The following is a 20,096-nucleotide window of genomic DNA, read 5'->3' on the forward strand; positions in this document are numbered from 1 at the left end:
GCTGCTGTGACGAGGCAGGAGAGAGCGGTTCCCCTGGTAACGGCATTACCTAGTAATTGTAGCCATGGATGTCTTTCAAAGCAAGGAAAGCATCTAAGCCCCCTTTAAATGCAGGTATAGAGTTTGCCATAACAACTTCCTGTGGCAATGCATTTCACATCCTAATCACTCTTACTGTAAAGAAGCCTTTCCTAAATAAATGGCTAAAACGTTTTTCCTCCATGCGCAGATCATGTCCTCTAGTCCTTTGAGAAGGCCTAGGGACAAAAAGCTCATCCGCCAAGCTTTTATATTGCCCTCTGATGTATTTATACATGTTAATTAGATCCCCTCTAAAGCGTCTTTTCTCTAGACTAAATAAACCCAGTTTATCTAACCTTTCTTGGTAAGCGAGACCTTCCATCCCACAATTTTGTTGCTCGTCTCTTCACCTGCTCTAAAACTGCACCTGCTCTAAAACTGCAATATCTTTCCTGTAATGTGGTGCCCAGAACATATTCCAGATGTGGCCTTACTAGAGAGTTAAACAGGGGCAATATTATGCTAGCATCTCGAGTTTTTATTTCCCTTTTTAATGCATCCCAAAATGTTGTTAGCTTTAGCTGCAGCGGCTTGGCATTGAGTGTGATTATTTAACTTGTTGTCGATGAGTACTCCTAAGTCCTTCTCCAAGTTTGATGTCCCCAACTGTATCCCATTTATTTTGTATGGTGCTAGACCATTAGTACATCCAAAATTCATGACTTTACATTTGTCAACATTGAATTTCATCTGCCATGTATGTGCCCATATAGCCATCCTATCCAGATCCTGTTGCAATATGACACTATCTTCCTGAGAGTTGATGATTGTGCACAATTTTGTATCATCTGCAAAAATAGCAACATTGCTCACTACTGCATCTACTAGGTCATTAATAAATCAATTGAAGAGCACTGGACCCAGTACAGACCCCTGTGGGACCCCACTGCTAACGGTCTCCCATTTTGAGTACGATCCATTGACCACAACTTTTTGTTTTCTGTCCATTAGCCAGTTCCCTGTCCATGCACACAGACTCTTCCCCAGTCCTTGCATCCTCAACTTTTGCACCAGACTTTTGTGGGGAACAGTGTCAAAGGCCTTTGCAAAGTCCAAGTATATCACATCTACAGCATTCCCAATATCCACATTAGCGTTCACTACCTCATAAAAGCTGAGCATGTTAGTCAAACAGGACCTGTCTTTAGTAAACCCATGTTGGTGCTGAGAAATAAGATTGTTTTCTACTATGAAGTCATGTATAGTATCTCTTAGTAAACCCTCAAATAGTTTGCATACAACTGATGTTAAGCTTAGAGGTCTATAATTTCCTGGATCTGATTTTTTGTCCTTCTTAAATAATGGGAAAACGTGGGCTGTACGCCAATCCACTGGGACTCTGCCAGTTGAAAGAGAGTCACAAAAGATAAGATAAAGGGGTTTATCTATAACTGAACTTAATTCCCTTAGGACCCGAGGATGCATGCCATCCGGGCCAGGTGCCTTGTCTATTTTTAATTTATTTAGTCTTCCCTTCACTTCTTCCTGCGTTAAGTATTTAATATTACAGTTAGAAGATTGAGACTCTTCCGCCTCTGTAATTTGCAACAGTGCTGTTTCTCTTGTGAAGACAGAAGCAAAGAAAGCATTTAATAACTCTGCCTTACCTTTGTCATCCACCATTGATTTCCCACCCTCATCCTTTAGGAGTCCTATACAGTCAACCTTTCTTTTTTTAGAGTTAATGTACTTGTAAAACTTTTTTGGGTTAGATTTGATATCCTTAGCGATTTGTTTTTCAGCTTCAATCTTTGCCAGCCTAATTTCTTTTTTACAATTTTTATTGCACTCCTTATAATTGCTTAGTGCAGCCTCTGTCCCCTCCTGTTTTAAGACCTTATAGGCATTCTTTTTCCTCTTCATTTTATCTTTAACCTTTCTATTCATCCATAGAGGCCTTTTTTTTATTCCTAGATATTTTGTTTCCATATGGGATATACATACTACAATATTGATTGAGTATAAGTTTAAAAGCTTGACATTTCCCTTCAGTGTCTTTCCCTTGTAGTACATTATCCCAGTTCACCAAACTTAGTGCCTGCCTAATTTGATTGAACTTTGCTTTTCTAAAATTCATAGTTTTAGTGGTCCTGCTGCCCCGTGGCCTATCAGTCACCAGATCAAACGTTATCATGTTGTGATCACTATTTCCCAAATGTTCTTGAACCTGCACATTTGATACATTATCTGGTCTATTAGAAATGATCAGATCCAGTAACGCATTCCCCCTAGTTGGTTCCGTTACCATTTAAGTCAAGTACCGTATTTTTCGGAATATAAGACGCACTTTTTCTCCCCCAAAAGTGGGGGGGAAAAGTGGGTGCGTCTTATAGTCTGAATGCTGTGTCCCCATCCTCCTTTTCCTGTACTTTGGAGTGCTGTCCCTGTCCTCTGCCTCCTCCAGCAGTGCTGTGCCCATCTTTCCTGCCTGCTGTCCCCGTCCTCCGCCTGTTTCCTGGTGTTTACACCTGTGCCCTTCGGCGCACTGTCCCGCTGTCCCCCCCAGCACACTGTCCGCATGTACCTTCCTCGCGCTGCCCCTCCATGCACTGTCCCGCATGCCCCCTCCAGCACACTGTCCGCATGTCCCTTCTGCGCGCTGCCCCTCATGCCCCGTCCATGCACAGTCCCCGCGGCGTGCTATTCCCCTTCTACATACCGTACATGCTGCAGCTGATGAAGTACGGTATCTTCCGGGATATCACAGCCGCATCTACTACGAATCAGGAGCGCTTCCCCAACCTGCCAATCAGGGCAGTCTCCGTCATTGGGGCCAATCACAGCGGACGGTGTGCTGGAGGGGGCATGCGGGACAGTGCATGGAGGGGCAGCGCTCGGAAGGTACATGCGGACAATGTGCTGGAGGGGGACAGCGGGACAGTGCATGGAGGGGCAGCGTGCAGAAGGGACATGCGGACAGTGTGCTTGAGGGGACAGTGCATGGAGAGGACATGGGGGGCAGCATGCAGAAGAGACATGGAGACAGTGTGTCGGAGGGGACAGTGGGACAGTGCATGGAGGGGGCAGCATGCAGAAGGGACATGGAGACAGTGTGCTGGAGGGGACAGTGCATGGAGGGGGCATGGAGGGCAGTGTGCAGAAGGAACATGGAGACAGTGTGCCGGAGGGGACAGTAGGACAGTGCATGGAGGGGGCAGGGAGACAGTGCACCGAGAGGGCAACAGGACAGTGAGCCAGAGGGGACAATTGGGAACACAGAGGGACAACACACTGGGGAGGACAGGGTAATGAGTGGCATGCCTGTATTTTTGATGATTCCATGAGGGCAAGAGACATAGGTAGACAACAGCCAATCTGCACAGCTTTCACATACTACTGCAGTTATGGCTGACCTGCATTACTCCGGCTGTGTCATGCATGGGTCACCAATGTTAGGATTGCCAGGCGGCATAAGTAGCTCTTTACTTCTTTGGCAGAATAAGGGTCACACACCAATTTGTTCTTGAGTGTTGTGTTGCAGTTGCAAGCATGATTGGTGAGATGATTGTGAATACCAATGTGAAAATAAAGAAGGCTGCTGGGATAGTTTTCAGGCGCAGGCGCTATAATTGAGGGGAGGGGGCAAGGTCCATAAGAGGCTCCTGCACCATGGATGCACCAGATTCAGTATATTATTTTTTTTCTTAGTTTTTGCCCTCTAAACCTAGGTGCGTCTTATAGTCCGAAAAATACAGTAATTGTCCTGTAGTGCTGCCAGAAATCTGCTGCTTTTACCAGAATGGGTAGCCTCAATACCCCAGTCAATGTCTGGAAAGTTGAAGTCGCCCATAACTATGACCTCATTTTTACTTGCAGCTTTTTCAATCTGCTGTAGTAATCGCAGTTCTGCAGCTTCATTAATATGAGGTGGCTTGTAGCATACCCCAATAAGCAATTGGCAACCTTTGTTTCCACCATGAATATTTACCCAAACGGACTCCACATCTTTACAATCTTCCTCCATCTCATCTTTCAGGACAGCTGTAAAATAATTCTTAACAAAGATACAAACCCCTCCACCTTTTTTCCCTGTTCTATTCTTCCTAAACACATTGTATCCCTCTAAATTAGCTATCCAGTCAGGGCTTTCATCCATCCATGTCTCGGTTATTCCCACAATGTCATAGCCTTTGTCATTCAGAATGAACTCTAGTTCGTCTATTTTATTTGCAAGGCTCCTAGCATTGGTTACCATGCACTTTATATTTTTACCACCACATTTACCAATTTTGTTTCCATGAAATGGCTGCTTGAAGTTTTACCAACCTCCTTACTGTTTACACTGTCCCCACCCCCCTCTCCACCCCCCATAATGTTAGGCCCCCACTGTCTTTTTACCTTATCTTGTCTACATATTGAGACTTTATCCTCCCGCCTCCCTCCAGATCTTAGTTTAAAATCTCCTCCAACCGTTTAGCAATCTTCTCCCCCAATGCAGCTGCACCCTCCCCATTAAGGTGCAGCCTATCCCTGCTGTAGAACCTGTAGCCGGCTGCAAAGTCTGCCCAGTTCTCCAGAAACCCAAACCCCTCCTTCCTACACCAATTTCTCAGCCACTTATTTAACTCCCTAAGCTCCCTCTGTCTCTCAGATATAGCACATGCCACTGGCAGTATTTCAGAAAACACCACCTTGGAGGTCCTTGCTTTAAGTTTATCTCCAAGTAGCTGAAAATCATTTTTGAGGACCTTCCATCTCCCACTAACTTTGTCATTGGTGCCAATCTGTACCATGACAGCCGGGTCTTCTCCAGCCCCACCCAATAATCTGTCAATTCTTTCCACTACATGCCGAACCCGAGCACCCGGGAGACAACAGACTGTACGGCATTCACGGTTTCTTCAACAGATTACCCTATCTGTGTGCCTAATAATTGAATCCCCTACCACCAGTACCTGTCTAGCCTTAGCTGCACTCCTATTCCCTTTCTCATTGCAGCGGTCTGCCCCTTGGTTGCTAAGGGACACATCCTGCTGCAGCATTGCTACTCCTGAATCATCCTCCCCAATATTACGCAAACAAGCATACTTATTAGTGAGGGACAACTCAGGACTAGCCTCCCTGCCACTTTTTCCCCTATCCCTTCTAACTGTGACCCAACTAGCGGCTACCTCTGCTTTTTGCTCCGGCTTTACTCCACCCACCTCATCTTCACCGGTTCCATCCAGTGTCTGGATCATGAGATCCAAGCTCATCTCCATGTTGTGTATGCGTCTCAGTGTTGCGAGATACTCATTTAGCTCTGTGACTTCAGCCTCTAATTGAGCAACACGCACACACCCAGGGCAACAGTAAACACCCTCAATCCGCTGATCAAGGCATGCATACATGTTGCTGGATGTACACTGTACTGCATTCTCCAACATGATGACTATTGTGTGGGGAACAATTACTTAAAGTAAACTGTGGTGGTAAAAGATGAACGGGAGAGTGTGAAGCTGGGGAGGAGGAGAGGGAGAGGGAGTGAAGCTGGGGTGGAGGAGAGGGAGTGAAGCTGGGGAGTGAGTGAAGCTGGGATGGAGGAGAGGGAGAGGGAGTGAAGCTGGGGTGGAGAGGGAGTGAAGCTGGGGAGGAGGAGAGGGAGGGAAGCTGGGGAGTGAGAGAAGTTGGGGTGGGGGAGAGGGAGTGAAGCTGGGGAGTGAGTGAAGCTGGGGTGGAGGAGAGGGAGAGGGAGTGAAGCTGGGGAGTGAGAGAAGTTGGGGTGGAGGAGAGGGAGTGAAGCTGGGGTGGAGGAGAGGGAGAGGGAGTGAAGCTGGGGAGTGAGTGAAGCTGGGGTGGAGGAGAGGGAGTGAAGCTTAGAAGTATGTGAGAGAAGTTGGGGTGGAGGAGAGGGAGAGGGAGTGAAGCTGGGGAGGAGGAGAGGGAGAGTGAGTGAAGCTGGGGAGTGAGTGAAGCTGGGGTGAAGGAGAGGGAGAGGGAGTGAAGCTGGGGTGGAGGAGAGGGAGAGGGAGTGAAGCTGGGGTGGAGGAGAGGGAGAGGGAGTTAAGCTGGGGAGTGAGTGAAGCTGGGGAGGAGGAGAGGGAGTGAAGCTGGGGAGTGAGTGAAGCTGGGGTGGAGGAGAGGGAGAGGGAGTGAAGCTGGGGAGTGAGAGAAGTTGGGGTGGAGGAGAGGGAGAGGGAGTGAAGCTGGGGAGGAGGAGAGGGAGAGTGAGTGAAGCTGGGGAGTGAGTGAAGCTGGGGTGGAGGAGAGGGAGTGAAGCTGGGGAGTGAGTGAAGCTGGGGTGGAGGAGAGGGAGTGAAGCTGGGGAGTGGGTGAAGCTGGGGTGGGGGAGAGGGAGTGAAGCTGGGGAGGAGGAGAGGGAGAGTGAGTGAAGCTGGGGAGTGAGTGAAGCTGGGTGGAGTCCTCAAAACTTAAAAACTACACCACAACGTGCCTAGCACATTCTAACCAATGTAAAAGAATGCAATATTGGTTGAAGGGGTTTTTTTTTGTTTTGTTTTTTTTATAGTCCTTACCTGCTGCTTAAAGTATTTCCTCCCCTTTTTGCCTGTGGTTGTAACGCCTGTTTTTAACGCCTATGCCACTTGTGTGGAAGCCACTTAGGGCTTGAATCACAAAGTGGTGCTAACTGTTAGCACGCCTGTGAAAACCCCCTTAGCACGTCTAAACAAGCTTTTCGCGCATAAAACTTTATGCGCGCAAAACTTTATGCGCGTAAAACTTTACGCGCGTACTGCACAGAGCACAGGGCGCTCTGCGCGAAGTGCCCATTAAAGCCTATGGGACTTAGCGCGCGTAAAACTTTGTGCGCGTAAAACTTTGCGCGCGCAAAGTTAGCGCGCGATCTGATTGAGAAATCCGGTGCTAACCTACTTAGCACCCTGGTTAGTGCGTCTAAAGACTTTAGACATGCTAAGTAGGTTAGCACCGCTTTGTGAATCAAGCCCTTAGTGAGCAGGCCACAGGCTGAGCAAGCTCAGGTACTGAGTCCTGAAGTTGACTGTCAGGAACCGGCCCGCGGCACACCTGCGTATACGATTCCCGACTGCGGGTTTGACCAGATCAAGCGGGGAGCAGTCTTATTCGAGCTAAAACAAAGCTGGGACCCCTCAGAACACCTCTCACTGCCACCACTAGCTGTTCGCTAGACACTTCCACTCTGTTGTCGAGTCCTCAGCGCGCACTCCGCATTTTCGTATTCGGGTCAGCTTTGCGCTTAGGCCGAATACGGTAACGCCACGCACCCACACACACACAGTTGCAATCTTACACTGTAGTGAAGCAAAAAACCACTAACAGTCGTTCCGAACGATACTGTTAGCCACTCTGCTGTCGCTACTCGCACTGGCGTTTTTCGTACGTTGGGTCAGCTGCGCGCTTTAGGCCAACGTATGACAAACGCCCCCACACACAATGCAATTACAATTTCATATGGTAGTGTTGCTCAAGCATACAATTAGGCATGGACTATACACAGTTGCACTTCAATCTCTTCTAGGCTATGAGTGTTAGTTTAGCACAGCAGAAGTCAAGCTTATTAAATAACGATTTAATATTCCATAAAAACGTGGAACAATGCAGGACAGATTATATACAAAAGATTACAACAAATAAAATAAAAAGTTACAAAGATAAGTTACAAAAATAAGAGGTTACAAAGATACACACCAAGCAATTTGCTTGCCAAAATACAGGAATCCAGATAGAAGAACCTTGGACTTTTGTGGAAGGACACAATTCTGGTTAGACCAGGAGTCCACTAGTTTGGGCCAGGAGACCAGCTGCCGCTACCGTCAGGGGGGGACTGATTTGAGGTATCTGTCCCCTGGTTTTTATAATGAAATATTCGCCTCGAGGCTGTAAGCCTGTGTGTGTGTGGGGGGGGGGGGGGGAGAGGGGGACTAGATTTAATTACATCCTCAGTCATAATGGGATTTCCAGAGATCCACATGTGAAAACTGTACTATAGCCCACATACATGAAAAGATTTCCCTAGTCCAAGTTACAGGTGACAACCCCATTGTTGACCGTATTTCCTAGCTGATCAAAGATAAGGATATAGTTTGCACCTCCACCAATAATTTAATTTCCTTACAACGAAATAGTGTTTAACACACAGGAGGCTCTTCCTCAACAGAAGTGTAAATGTTTCAAGTGTCAATGACTTCCACACTTCACTTCTGCCATTGTCTGATTACCCCAGCTTATTCACTGAAGTCCCTTTAGATGCAAATGTAGTACCGCCAGCTGACCATCACTTCAAAGCAGAATACACATGTGAGATATAGCAGACAGAAAAATGACAGAGATCTGTCCCTGTACTCCCTAATATCATCAGCACCTCAATATATCACCACATTGACCAAATACCTCCTGATACAGCTAATACCTCCCCCTAGCTAATTGCCTGTCTGCTGCTAAGCAAACTGGAGGGAAAATGAAAATATACGTTTAAAAACTGACACTTGCTGCTCTAGATATCAGATGAACCGCAATACACAAGCCACCAGATATCACAACAGCAAAACACAATTTACAAACATCAGCAATGCGATATAATCAGTGTTTACAGTTCCCAGCAGTGAAGTGTAATCAGCCCTCCACCAGAGTTAAGCTGTAAATTTGGTGTTTCTGGCACTTAAGGGGGCTTTGCTATTACTCGCTAACTTTATTGGCCGTTCGCCTGCCATTTAAGTCTACGGAGCAAACATTTGCAATAAACTTGTATTTGCGGGCCATCTCTACCACTCAGCAGTGCATCTGATCAAATGAGGTGAGTAGCAGGACCAGGTGGCTCTTCCTATTGGCTTTCTCCCTAGTCTGTCAATTTTACCACATGCTGATTTCTAGTTATCGACAGGTCCAGCCAGGTCTTAATAATACCCAACATTTTATTTGTTTTACCGAATGCTCTAATCTTAGAGAATGAACATTTTTTGAGGTATTCACTGCACAAGCCAGTAATTTACCTCACTAGTCGGTAATTTTTACTTTTCAATGTAGTAACAATTAACACAGTTAATTGAGCCCATAGTATTCAGTCAGTGTGTGTGTTTCCTACAGATGGATCTAGTAATGGAAACCCACCAGAGAGATGTACAGGTCCTCTTTATTCCCAGGATTGTCTACAGGAAGATCCCCTCACCCCACACCATTATCAGGTAGGTGGAACTGAGTGTCATTAGAGACCCCAAACTATGTGACATTGTTTCCTGTTGTCTATGCTGTTATCTGTGTTTACATTAAGTGCTTCTAATTTTTTGTGATTAGGGTGGAGAACTGATACATGTAAGTGCTGTGGTTAAAGAGGAAGAAGAAGAGATGTATGTGAGGAGTGATCGGCAGTCTATGGAGGAGGGTGACATGATGAGGATAAAGAAAGAGGAAGAAGAAGAGACGTATGTGAAGAGTGATCAGCAGTCTATGGAGGAGGGAGACATGATGGGGAAATGTAAAGAGGAAGAAGAAGAGACGTATGTGAGAAATGATCAGCAGTCTATGGAGGAGGGAGACATGATGGAGAAATGTAAAGAGGAAGAAGAAGAGGCGTATGTGAGGAGTGATCAGCAGACTATGGAGCAGGGTGACATGATGAGGATAAAGAAAGAGGAAGAAGAAGAGGCGTATGTGAGGAGTGATCAGCAGTCTATGGAGGAGGGGGACATGATGAGGATAAAGAAAGAGGAAGACATAGAGATGTATGTTAGGAGTGATCAGCAGTCTATGGAGGAGGGTGACATGATGAGGATAAAGAAAGAGGAAGAAGAAGAGGCGTATATGAGGAATGATCAGCAGCCTATGGAGGAGGGTGACGTGATGAGGACATCTAAGAAAGAAGACATTATTGCAGAGATGGGAATTGGTGAGTGATAAACATTAGATAGTCTAATATTCTTAATAAACTGACTAACAAATACAGGGGTTGGACAAATTAATGGAAACACCTTGTAAATCAACAAAATATATTTTAATATGGTGTAGGTCCACCTTTTGCGGCAATTACAGCCTCAATTCTCCGAGGTATTGATTCATACAAATTGTGAATTGTTTCCAAAGGAATTTTAGCCCATTCTTCAGTTAAAACACCCTTCAGTTCTTTTAGAGACGATGGCGGCGGAAATTGACTTCTTACTTGAATCTCTAATAACGACCATAAATGCTCAATAATGTTGAGGTCTGGGGATTGTGTTGGCCAGATGAGATGCTCCACTTCATTAGAATGTTCCTTGTGCCATTCTTTAACAATTCTAGCTGTATGGATTGGGACATTATCATCTTGAAAGATGGCATTCCCCTCCGGAAACAGTTCTTGAACCATAGGATGAACTTGGTTGCCCAAAATTCCTAAATAGTCTTGGCTGTTAATTCTTCCATGAAGGGAAATCATTGGCCCGGCGGATTTCCAAGAAATAGCACCCCAGATCATCACAGAACCCCCGCCATGTGTTACGGTTGGGAGAAGGCAGTCTGGATGAAATGCTTCTTTCGGCTGTCTCCAAACGTACACTCGGCCGGAGGTCGGAAATAAGGTAAACGATGATTCATCAGAGAAAATCACATTTTTCCACTGCTCAAGGGACCAATTCTGGTGGTTTCTACACCACTCTAAACGCTTTGAAACATTTGTCTTTGAGAGCAGAGGTTTTATAATTGCAGTTCTTCCATGGAATCCAGATTTGTGCAGCTCCCGACAAACAGTTTTTGTGGAAACTGGGTTCTGTAGGTGTTTATTCAGCTCGGCAGTGATTTTAGGGGCCGTGGTCTTGCAAGCTTTTCTAACAGTTCGATTTAGAATCCGACGGTCTCTCTCAGACAACTTCGACTTTCAGCCACAACTCTGCCTTGCTGAAGATGTTTTTCCTTCTTTTTCTAAAGTCATTACTTTAGAGACAGTACCTCTTGAAATGCCAAGCATTTGGGCAGTTTCTGTTACAGTAGCGCCTGCCATATGAGCACCAACAAATTATAACCAACTTTAAATATCTGTAAAAAAAAGTTTTAATTAAACATATCAAATAACAAAAGTAATAAACAAAAAAAAAATAACATATGTCAAGTTTTGATTGCTTAAAACATGTTCAAAGATTATGATGCCAAAATGTTAGGTGTTTCCATTATTTTGCCCAACCCCTGTATGTCCCTGCTGGGCACAGTATAGATCATCTTCCCACAGTTTCATGAATCTGCCCCTTTGATACAATGTAAAGCAGTCAGTGTACAGCTTGTATAACGGTGTAAATTTGCTGTCCCACCAACATAACTCAACACACAGCAATTAATGTCTAAACCGCTGGCAACAGTAAAGCACTTTCTCCAACTAGAGTAGATATAGCCCCGCCCCCTTGTCACAGCCTCCGAAGAAGCACTTGTGTGTGAAACTGCCGTCAGGCTCCCAGCATCCAGCACCCACCATTACCCACCCCCGCACCGGTACGTGTTTAGTCTCTTCTTATGGACTGTGAGGTGATGATGTAACACACAGCCTACTTGTCTGCACATTGCCAAATAAAGGAAGTTGTACAGCAGTGCCGACCATCCTCTTTCCTTTCATCCCTAATGATAATTGTTCCTCCCCTCAGAATTCTCTAACAGGAAGTGATGATGTTTCTCTATTTGCAGGGCGGAGTCCCGGCATCAGGAACCTCTCAGAGACTCGTCTCTCTGTATCCACAGACAGTACAACGGATGATGATGTCACTGGACAAGAGTCTCCTGCAGATATCACAGTTACCCCAAATATTCCCCCAGACTCCCCTCACCTGTCTAACCCTGAGGGGCCTCACACCCAGCACAGCTCTCCCCCTGCTGGAGGGTCTTATTCCTGTTCCACATGTGGGAAATGTTATGCATGGAAATCAAATCTTGTCAGACATGAGAGATCTCACACTGGTGAGAAGCCCTATTCATGTGCTGAGTGTGGGAAATGTTTTGGGTGTATATCAGAGCTTGTCAGTCATAAGAGATCTCACACTGGTGAGAAGCCCTATTCATGTGCTGAGTGTGGGAAATGTTTTGTTTATAAATCAAGTCTTATCAATCATGAGAGATCTCACACTGGTGAGAAGCCCTATTCATGTGTTGAGTGTGGGAAATGTTTTGTTTATAAATCAAGTCTTATCAATCATGAGAGATCTCACACTGGTGAGAAGTCCTATTCATGTGCTGAGTGTGGGAAATGTTTTGTTTGTAAATCAAGTCTTATCAATCATAAGAGATCTCACACTGGTGAGAAGCCCTATTCATGTGCTGAGTGTGGGAAATGTTTTGCTCAGAAATTATCTCTTGTCACGCATAAGAGATCTCACACTGGTGAGAAGCCCTATTCATGTGCTGAGTGTGGGAAATGTTTTACACAGAAATTAATTCTTGTCAAACATGAGAGATCTCACACTGGCGAGAAGCCCTATTCATGTGCTGAGTGTGGGAAATGTTTTTCACAGAAATATATTCTTGTCACACATGAGAGATCTCACACTGGTGAGAAGCCCTATTCATGTGCTGAGTGTAGGAAATGTTTTACACAGAAATCATATCTTATCAGACATGAGAGATCTCACACTGGTGAGAAGCCCTATTCATGTGCTGAGTGTGGGAAATGTTTTACACAGAAATCATATCTTATCAGACATGAGAGATTTCATACTGGTGAGAAGCCTTATTCATGTGCTGAGTGTGGGAAACGTTTTGCTGATAAATCAAATCTTGTTACACGTGAGAGATCTCATACTGGTGAAAAGCCCCATTCATGTGCTGAGTGTGGGAAACGTTTTGCTGAGAAATCAAATCTTGTTGCACATGAGAGATCTCATACGGGTGAGAATATTTATTCATGTTCTGAGTGTGGGAAATGTTTTACTTGGAAATCACATCTTGTCAGACATGAGAGATCTCACACTGGTGAGAAACCCTATTCATGTTCTGAGTGTGAGAAATGTTTTGCACGGATAGCAGACCTTGTCTGGCATGAGAGATCTCACACTGGTGAGAAGCCCTATTCATGTGCTAAATGTGGGAAATGTTTTTTGAGTAAATCACGCCTTGTCATACATGAGAGATCTCACACTGGTGAGAAGCCCTATTCATGTGCTGAGTGTGGAAAATGTTTTGTGAGTAAATCACGGCTTGTCATACATGAGAGATCTCACACTGGTGAGAAGCCCTAGTCATGTGCTGAGTGTGGGAAATGTTTTTGGCGTAAGTCACAGCTTATCAGACACTTGTGTTGAGTATGGGAAATGTGTTGGCCACAAATATTCTGATGCATGTTATTTTGTTTTTTTTCTTTGTTTTTTTTACTATATTTACTCAGAATGCTGAGGATTTTTCATGCTATTCAGTGCATTGGTTTATAAAGTGTTAAAGTCCCTGAACTGAAGTGACATGATGAGATAAATATGGGTACATGTAGTACTGAGCCTAGTTAGAACTTGCTTTGTGTTCACTTTTTTATTTTCCAATGTAAGGGTTAGTAAACCAGGTGCTTTATCTATATAAATGAGGCAGGATCTGCAGTCATATGCAGCCATAGCTCTCCTGAAAAGTAAATAAAAGCCAAAACACTTTTATCTGACTGAACAAACACTCCTGATAATACAAGTGCTGAAATTATCATTTGTTTTTGCTAGGAGCTGAATAAACCAGATATTAAATTACTGTAAATATTTTTCCGCTGCGCTCACCAACATTCCTGGAAAAAATAAACTCACTTCACATAGCGTAACTCCGTCTTCAAAGTTGCACATATAAATACAAAGGGTCCACCATGAGGGATTTCTAGAGTACACCCTTCCACATGTGCATACAAACGCCCCCCTCCCCCCCCCCCCCCCCCCACCAACAGAGACGGGGCTCACCAGTCAGTCACCACCTCACAGACCAGGTGGATCTAGTGTGTTTGCAAATGTAAAAGCTGCCTCAGCATGAACCCTCCACTCGCCCACTTCTCTTCAGATAAAGCAGGCTTTGTAATCTAAGTAAATGTATAAAAGTATTTAACCTCCCTGGCGTTCAATTTCCCCCAGATTTCTGTGCAGAAAGTGATTAATTCATTTTCATAAATTTTTTCTCCTGTAACTTCCCAAAATGTGTCAAGCAAGGGCAGGAGAGTATTAATGTGTATGCAGGTCAATACTGTTCACAGCATGTTCTGTAGTGATGTGTATAATCCAATACCACCAGGGAGGATAAATAAAGGGCCATTATGTAATGCTGCACATACACCAGCTCCTCACGCTAATATAAAATTGCACTTACACCTCCAAGTCACAGCGCACATATCAGGCAAAGATCAGCCTCCCATCCGGGCACTCGGGTGGTCAGGTACGCGGCGTCCCGCTTCAGTACTTTTCCCTCTGGCAGCTCCCGCTGTACAGTTCCTCTATGCTGGCCGGCCTTTCCCCGGGTGATTGACGTCACGCTGTGACTTGGAGGTGTAAGTGCAATTTTATATTAGCGTGAGGAGCTGGTGTATGTGCAGCATTACGCGATGGCCCTTTATTTATACTTTATACATGTACTTGGATTACAAAGCCTGCTTTATCTGAAGAGAAGAAGGTGAGTGGAGGGTTCATGCTGAGGCAGCTTTTACATTTGCAAACACGCTAGATCCACCCGGTCTGTGAGGTGGCGACTATCTGGTGAGCCCCGTCTCTGTTGGTGGGGGGGGGGGGGGAGGCTGTTTGTATGCACATGTGGAAGGGTGTACTCTAGAAATCCCTCATGGTGGAGCCTTTGTATTATGAGTACAACGTTGAAGATGGAGTTACACTGTGTGCAGTGCGATTATTTTTTCTAGGAACTTTGATGTTGGTGAGCGCAGCGGAAAAATATTTACAGCGACTTCATCCCTCTGGGAACTTTTTGCTGCAGCAACTTCCTAATCCACATAACTGTGAGAGACTCATTCTGTAACTATTTGTGGTGCAGTTTGAATTTTATTTGAATCAGATTTTAAATCACTCTGATTTTGCTGCTGTGCATAATTCAGAGTCAGGATACAACCCCTTAAAGTGAAAATAAGAATGTGAGACTCCAGGAAAGTTCTGTATAACATTGTTATTTACCTGCTGTGAGCTGCAGATGTGGAGATATTAGAAGCTCCCATTCATCCAGACTGAACTGAGGACAGGAGATTTCCCTCTCTCTGTGTCTCTGTTTTACAGTCAACAGCCCAAGTTCACCAGGAACTGTCCACCGGCGAACAGTTTGGGCCATCTCTACCAGAGACAGGTACAAACTCCAAAGAGTGATTAGCACTGTGGAAAAGATCATTGGATTATCCCTGCCACCTCTCAATCTCCACATGGTGAGAATGAGATCTAGTGCCACCAAGATCTTGCATGATCCCTCCCACCCAGGCAACCGCTTCTTTGCGCTCCTCCCATTGGGCCGCCATTACAGGACCATATCCTCTAGAACAAACATGCATGGCAGCACCTTCAGGCTGTCCTCCTGCTGAACTCTATCCCTCCCCTGCTAAACCCGCCCTCCTGCTGAACTTTATCCCTCCCCTGCTGAGCCCACCCTCCTGCTGAACTCTATCCCTCCCCTGCTGAGCCCGCCCTCCATCCCTCCCCTGCTGAGCCCGCCCTCCTGCTGAACTCTATCCCTCCCCTGCTGAGCCCGCCCTCCTGCTGAACTCTATCCCTCCCCTGTTGAGCCCGCCCTCCTGCTGAACTCTATCCCTCCCCTGCTGAGCCCGCCCTCCTGCTGAACTCTATCCCTCCCCTGCTGAGCCCGCCCTCCTGCTGAACTCTATCCCTCCCCTGCTGAGCTCGCCCTCCTGATGAACTCTATCCCTCCCCGGCTGAGCCTGCCCTCCTGCTGAACCCTATCCCTCCCCTGCTGAGCCCGCCCTCCTGCTGAACCCGCCCTCCTGCTGAACCCTATCCCGCCCCTGCTGAGCCCGCCCTCCTGCTGAACCCTATCCCTCCCCTGCTGAGCCCGCGCTCCTGCTGAACCCTATCCCTCCTGCTGAACCCTATCCCTCCTGCTGAGCCCTAGCCCTCCCCTGCTGAGCCCTAGCCCTCCCCTGCTGAGCCCTAGCCCTCCCCTGCTAAGCCCGCCCTCCTGCTGAACCCTAGCCCTCCCGCTGAACCCTAGCCCTCCCCTGCTGAGCCCGCCCTCCTGCTGAACCCTAGCCCTCCCCTGCTGAGCCCGCCCTCCTGCTGAACCCTAGCCCTCCCCTGCTGAGCCCGCCCTCCTGCTGAACCCTAGCCCTCCCCTGCTGAGCCCGCCCTCCTGCTGAACCCTAGCCCTCCCCTGCTGAGCCCGCCCTCCTGCTGAACCCTAGCCCTCCCCTGCTGAGCCCGCCCTCCTGCTGAACCCTAGCCCTCCCCTGCTGAGCCCGCCCTCCTGCTGAACCCTAGCCCTCCCCTGCTGAGCCCGCCCTCCTGCTGAACCCTAGCCCTCCCCTGCTGAGCCCGCCCTCCTGCTGAACCCTAGCCCTCCCCTGCTGAGCCCGCCCTCCTGCTGAACTCTAGCCCTCCCCTGCTGAGCCCGCCCTCCTGCTGAACTCTATCCCTTCCCCTGCTGAGCCCGCCCTCCAGCTGAACTCTATCCCTTCCCTTGCTGAGCCCGCCCTCCTGCGATAATCCTACCCCTCCAGTGTTCTCCCCAGGATTTTTTTCCAGCCGGGTGGGGCGGCACGGCACAGGGAAATTTGGTGGTGTGGAAAATTAAATGTGCACTAATTATTATTTTTTTTTTTTTAAAGCTTAATATGACTTTTATTCAAGATTTAACATTTGTACCAGAATATTTGTATTACATTTATAGGACATCTAAAGCCAGAGGGATATGGGGGCTGCCATACTTAAAGTGACACTTAAGCCGACAAAAAAAGAGTTTTACTCACCCGGGGCTTCCCTCAGCCCCCTGCAGCTGATCGGTGCCCTCGCCGTGTCCGTCCGATCTTCCTGTCCCTGCCGGTGGCCATTTCCGGTTTCGCTGTCACCGGCCATCAGGCTGAGAACGCGAGTGATTCTTTGCGTTCCCAGCCACATTATCGCCCCCTATGCTGCTATTGCGGCAAGGAAGGCTGCAATAGCAGCATGGGGGCAATATTGTGGCTGGGAACGCGAAGAATCACTTGCGTTCCCAGCCTGACGGCCGGTGACGGCGAAACCGGAAGTGGCCGCTGGCAGGGACAGGAAGATCGGAGGGACACGGCGAGGGCACCGATCAGCTGCAGGGGGCTGAGGGAAGCCCCAGGTGAGTAAAACTTTTTTTTTTTTGTCGGCTGAAGGTGCACTTTAATTCCTTTTAAACAATGGTTGTCCTGCTGATCCTCGGTCTCTAATACTTTAAGCCATAGAACCCGAACAAGCATGTAGATCAGATGTTTGACTGAAGTCTGATGGAATTTGTCAAGTTCTTGTTTTAGGTGTGTGATTCAGACACTACTGCGGCCAAATAGATCAGCAGGATAGCCAGACAACTAGTATTATTTAAAAGGAAATAAATATGGCAGCTACCATATCCCACTCACTTCAGTTGTCCTTTAATAAGTATCCAATTCAGGATCCTGCAACCCTAACAAAAGTTTTAAATAACAATTATGACCAGTGGCTGTACTGTTGCAAAAAGAAAAAAAATGAAAAAAAGTACAGTATCATAGGAACACTAATTAACCATTTCCGCCGCCCGGCGGCTGCTCTCCTGCGAACCCGCACTTCGACGCGCCCCCGCTGTGTCCCCCGGTAGCCCTGGGATCAGTGAAAGGGAACAAGGTTCCCGATCACCGATCCCTTTCCCCCGCAGAAAAACCGAAGCGCTCACCTGTGAGGCTTCAGTTCTTCTGCCCGGAACAATTTCTGCATCCCCCTTGGACTTCCGCTTAGCGAGAAGTACAAGGAGGGGAAACAAAGACGAAGGTGGCCATCTTGTGGCCAAATAGTAAAACTACATCTACACATTTTTTACATTAAACTCTACACATTTTACAACATTAAAAATTCCCTATTTATGTCCCACACCAAAATATTACCCAAATACATTTTTTAATAAAAAAAAAATACAATAAAAAAAAAAAATAGTTACCTAAGGGTCTGAACTTTTTAAATATGCATGTGAAGGGGGGTATACTACAAACATTTTTTTAGTTATAAGCTTGTAAATAGTGATGGACGCAACAAGGAAACAATGCACCTTTATTTCCAAATAAAATATTGGCGCCATACATTTTGATAGGGACAAAATTTAAATGGTATAATAACCGAGACAAACGGGCAAATAAAATACATAGGTTTTAATTATGGTAGCATGGATTATTTTAAAGCCCCTTTCACATTCAGTGGTATCACTAGCCCAATATGAGCTCACTGGAATCACTAGCCCAATATGAGCTCACTGGGATCACTAGCCCAATGTGAGCTCACTGCTATCACTGGCCCAATATCAGCTCACTGGGATCACTGGCCCAATATCAGCTCACTGGGATCACTAGCCCACCATCAGCTCACTGGGATCACTAGCCCAACATGAGCTCACTGGGATCACTAGCCCACCATCAGCTCACTGGGATCACTAGCCCAATATCAGCTCACTGGGATCACTGGCCCAATATCAGCTCACTGGGATCACTAGCCCACCATCAGCTCACTGGGATCACTAGATCAATATCAGCTCACTGGGATCACTAGCCCAATGTGAGCTCACTGGGATCACTAGCCCAATATCAGCTCACTGGGATCACTAACCCAATATCAGCTCACTGGGATCACTAGCCCACCATGAGCTCACTGGGATTACTAGCCCAATATCAGCTCTCTGGGATCACTAGCCCAACATCAGCTCACTGGGATCACTAGCCCACCATCAGTTCACTGGGTTCACTAGCCCAATATCAGCTCTCTGGGATCACTAGCCCAATATCAGCTCACTGGGATCACTAGCCCACCATCAGCTCACTGGGATCACTAGCCCACCATCAGCTCACTGGGATCACTAGCCCAACATCAGCTCACTGGGATCACTAGCCCAACATCAGCTCACTGGGATCACTAGCCCACCATCAGCTCACTGGGATCACTAGCCCACCATCAGCTCACTGGGTTCACTAGCCCAATATCAGCTCTCTGGGATCACTAGCCCAATATCAGCTCACTGGGATCACTAGCCCAATATCAGCTCACTGGGATCACTAGCCCACCATCAGCTCACTGGGATCACTAGCCCACCATCAGCTCACTGGGATCACTAGCCCACCATCAGCTCACTGGGATCACTAGCCCAAAATCAGCTCACTGGGATCACTAGCCCAAAATCAGCTCACTGGGATCACTAGCCCAAAATCAGCTCACTGGGATCACTAGCCCACCATCAGCTCACTGGGATCACTAGCCCACCATCAGCTCACTGGGATCACTAGCCCACCATCAGCTCACTGGGATCACTTGCCCACCATCAGCTCACTGGGATCACTAGCACACCATCAGCTCACTGGAATCACTAGATCAATATCAGCTCAATGGGATCACTAGATCAATATCAGCTCACTGGGATCACTAGCCCAATATGAGCTCACTGGGATCACTAGCCCAACATGAGCTCACTGGGATCACTAGCCCACCATCAGCTCACTGGGATCACTAGCCCAATATCAGCTCACTGGGATCACTGGCCCAATATCAGCTCACTGGGATCACTAGCCCACCATCAGCTCACTGGGATCACTAGATCAATATCAGCTCACTGGGATCACTAGCCCAATGTGAGCTCACTGGGATCACTAGCCCAATATCAGCTCACTGGGATCACTAACCCAATATCAGCTCACTGGGATCACTAGCCCACCATGAGCTCACTGGGATTACTAGCCCAATATCAGCTCTCTGGGATCACTAGCCCAACATCAGCTCACTGGGATCACTAGCCCACCATCAGTTCACTGGGTTCACTAGCCCAATATCAGCTCTCTGGGATCACTAGCCCAATATCAGCTCACTGGGATCACTAGCCCACCATCAGCTCACTGGGATCACTAGCCCACCATCAGCTCACTGGGATCACTAGCCCAACATCAGCTCACTGGGATCACTAGCCCAACATCAGCTCACTGGGATCACTAGCCCACC

General features: G+C 46.9%; 1 protein-coding gene across 2 annotated transcripts in view; it reads left to right on the forward strand.

The window, feature by feature from the left end:
- Positions 1 to 13,279, forward strand: part of LOC137535461 (zinc finger protein 271-like) — a 47,672-nt gene extending 34,393 nt beyond the window's left edge. For both annotated transcript variants that reach the window (XM_068257292.1, XM_068257291.1), the window contains 3 exons: positions 9,085 to 9,182; positions 9,292 to 9,883; positions 11,641 to 13,279. In XM_068257292.1, coding sequence (XP_068113393.1) covers positions 9,343 to 9,883; positions 11,641 to 13,184 — 2,085 coding nt within the window. In that variant the 5' untranslated portion in view covers positions 9,085 to 9,182; positions 9,292 to 9,342 and the 3' untranslated portion in view covers positions 13,185 to 13,279. The remainder of the gene's footprint in view (positions 1 to 9,084; positions 9,183 to 9,291; positions 9,884 to 11,640) is intronic.
- The last annotated feature ends 6,817 nt before the right edge of the window (positions 13,280 to 20,096 follow it).

This window comes from Hyperolius riggenbachi, chromosome 10 (assembly GCF_040937935.1).
Source record: "Hyperolius riggenbachi isolate aHypRig1 chromosome 10, aHypRig1.pri, whole genome shotgun sequence".
Lineage (NCBI taxonomy): Eukaryota > Metazoa > Chordata > Amphibia > Anura > Hyperoliidae > Hyperolius > Hyperolius riggenbachi.